The 3,404-nt window shown below is 36.5% G+C and overlaps 1 protein-coding gene across 1 annotated transcript in view; it reads left to right on the forward strand.

Annotated features, from left to right (window-relative positions):
* Positions 1-2,779, forward strand: part of TAF1B (TATA-box binding protein associated factor, RNA polymerase I subunit B) — an 87,178-nt gene extending 84,399 nt beyond the window's left edge. Inside the window, exon 14 of the mRNA XM_023511808.1 lies at positions 2,563-2,779. Within this exon, the coding sequence (XP_023367576.1) occupies positions 2,563-2,767 (205 nt within the window). The 3' untranslated portion in view covers positions 2,768-2,779. The remainder of the gene's footprint in view (positions 1-2,562) is intronic.
* The last annotated feature ends 625 nt before the right edge of the window (positions 2,780-3,404 follow it).

The raw sequence follows: 3,404 nt of genomic DNA on the forward strand, positions 1-3,404 counted from the left end.
CACAGCAACCTCAAACTCTTGGGCTTAAGCAATTCTCTTGCCTCAGGCTCCCAAGTAGCTGGGACTACAGGCATCCACCACAATGCCTGGCTGTTTTTTTGTTGCAGTTGTCATTGTTGTTTAGCTGGTGTGGGCCAGGTTTGAACCTACCAGCCCCCATGTATGTGACCAGCGTCCTACCCACGGAGCTATGAGCGCCACCCTTATATTTTATCTTTATTAGGCCATTCAATGAATAGACATTTGAGGCTTCAAAATTTCCTACCAGTGAACGTTGTAGGATATTGGTTTTATTGTGTATTAGTACTTAAAATAGCCTTAAGGTTGATTTTAAATGAAAACAAAAAAATAAATAATTTTAAAGGAATGTATGGGGAGTGAACATTTTTGAGCTGTTACTGTGTGCCAAGCCTTGGGTTAAGTGCTTAATATATATTCTTATTTAATATTTTTATCAACCCTATGAACTGTGAGTACTGTTTGGGGGGGGGGTTATTTTGTTTTTACTGTTTTACAGATGAGAAAAGCAAGAGTAATTATCCATAGTCATAGCTGATTGGTGGCAGAGCTTTGTGGTGCAAACATAGATGTTCAGGAATTTAGGACCATATATGTTATATAAATCACAATATCTCAAAGTTTGTAGCTTCTGTATGTTATATAAATCATAATATCTCAAAGTTTATAGCTTCTATATGTTATTTAATTTATTATTTTTTTAACTTTATTATGGACAATTTCAAATATACTCAAAAATAGTAAGAATAATGTAAAGAACCCTCCTATCTCTGTCACCTACCAACAATAGTTACAACATAACTGGACTTGTTTTTACCCAGGCCCAACTCACTTCTTCACCCTGTGCCCCTCACTATTTGGAAGCAGATTCTCAAAGCCCATTATTATTTTTTTTTTTTTTGACAGATATATATATGTGTGTATATATATATATATTTTTAGAGACAGAGTCTCACTTTATCACTCTCAGTAGAGTGCTATGGAGTCACAGCTCTCAACAACCTCTGTCTCCTGGACTTAGGCGATTCTTTTGCCTCAGCCTCCTGAGTAGCTGGGACTACAGGCGTCTGCCATAACACCCAGCTGTTTTTTGTTGCAGTTTGGCCGGGGCCAGGTTCGAACCCGCCATCCTTGGTATATGGGGCCGGCACCCTACTCACTGAGCCACAGGCACCGCCCAGCCATAATATTTTTTAAAATAAAGGCATACTACTATTAACTAGACATCAAAAAATTAATACTAATTTCTTTTTTTGTTTGTTTTGCTGATTTTTTTTGGTCAGGGCTGGGTTTGAACCCGCCACCTCTGGCACATGGGGCCCATGCCCTTCTCCTTTGAGCCACAGGCACCGCCCAAATTTCTTAATATTATCAAATGTACAGTTAATGTTTAGATATTTCCCAGTTGTCAGTATAATATTTTAATGAGTTTAACTCAATCCACATAAGGCCTGTATGTTGCAAGTGGTTGGTATAGCCCAGTGGTCCTCAACCTTCCTATTGCTGTGGCCCTTTAATACAGTTCCTGTGAGTCAGGACCCAGAGGTTGAGAACCGCAGGTATGGCCCTTAAGGGTTTTAGTTCATAAGGTCCCCTTTTTTTCTCTCTTTCCCTGGTCCCCTCTTACAGTGTACTTGGTGAGTAATCCAGGTCACATGGGTTCTGTAAAATTTCCCATAGTCTGGATGCTGATGACAACCAAATGATACTGTTTAACCTGTTTCTCTGTTTCTGGATTGCCTATAATTTGTTGTAGTTAGAGATTGACAGCTAGCATTACTTAGAGTGATCAGATTCAGGTTTGACTATCTTCAGTCAACTCTTTTTTCTGTAATACATACAGGATTGCAAAGCTACATTATAAAGCCTGATTTCTTATTTGGGGTGAAAGTTGGGGATTATTTGTTTCCTTTAGTTTATTTTAAAAATATGTTCAGAATCTCTCCTTGTGGGCTTTTGTTTGCTTTGACCATGGTGAGAAGGTGGAGAAGAAACCCATCTGGATTGGAACCCATCTGGGTGAGAGTCCTAAGACCCAGCTCCCAGCACCAACTGTGTCCCTTGCATGGTAGCCATGGACACTGTGAAAATTTTTCCTTTGTAGAGTTGAGGAGTGTTACCAAATTGTTCTAAATTTCCTTCCAATTCAGAGTACTGTTTTAAGCCTGATCACATATATTTGCTAATTTATCTGGGGGTAAGTTCAAGGGTTATGCATGCATTTCTAAATGACCATTTAAAGAGAGCTTAATGGCCAGGCATGGTAGCTCACACCTGTAATCATAGCACTCTGGGAAGCCGAGGCAGGTGGATTGCTTGAGCTCACAAGTTTTAGACCAGCCTGAGCAAAAAGTGAAACTCCATTTCTACTAAAAATAGAAAAACTGAGGCAAGAGGATCGCTTGAGCCCAAGAGTTGGAGGTTGCTATGAGCTATAACACCATGGCACTCTACTCAGGGCAACAGCTTAAGGCTCTGTCTCAAAAAACAAACAAACAGAAAAAGAAAATAAAGAGAACTTAATAGTTTTTCTTTTCCTTCTAGCTATTGTAAACATTTGACAACCTATGAAGAATCGAATTTTTCTCTGAGTTACCAGTTTATACTAAATCTCTTCTCCTTCCTGCTAAGAATAAAGACCTCCTTACTCCATGAAGAAGTGAGCTTAATTGAAAAGAAACTGTTTGAAAGAAAATACCGTAGAACAAAAAAGAAATCTGGAAGATCCAGGAAATCAAGAAGATATTGAAAAAGAAGAAATAGAAACTATTTTAATAGTAATAATGTCAAATTGTAATATGACATTTCAAAGTATTGTGGAAAATATAATTTTATTTCATTACATACACATTCATACATATATACATATGTATTAAATGTGTGTATAAAACTTTATACTGTAAAACAGGTGAACTTTGAATTCATTTTTAAAATTATGAATATTCTTTAAGAAAGTTAAAACAGTAATTATGTAATGGTACCCAGAAATTTTTATTGTATTTTAAGGGTAAATTTACTTTTTAAACTAGTTCACTTCCTTACTCTTCATACCACAAGTTAAATCCCAGATCAAAGATCTAAAAATCATAATATAAACATTATATATATAAAAATAATAGAATAGAACAAGTATGAATGCTTTGATGATCTTGGAACAGGAAAGGACTTTCTAAGCAGGCCTGACACCCAGAAGCCAAAAGGAAGAGATTAATAATATGACTACAAAGCAACAACAAAGGACAAACTGGGAAAATGTATTTGTAGCACATGATATACAAAGAAATAATTTCTTTAATGTATCATTAACTCTTGCAAAGCAGTGGGGAAAGACAAGCTGAGCAAGAGATATGGAAAGGTAGTTCTCTTTTTTCTTTTTTTTTTTTTTT

Source organism: Otolemur garnettii, unplaced genomic scaffold (assembly GCF_000181295.1).
Source record: "Otolemur garnettii isolate 467f Iridium unplaced genomic scaffold, OtoGar3 scaffold00022, whole genome shotgun sequence".
Classification (NCBI taxonomy): Eukaryota; Metazoa; Chordata; class Mammalia; order Primates; family Galagidae; genus Otolemur; species Otolemur garnettii.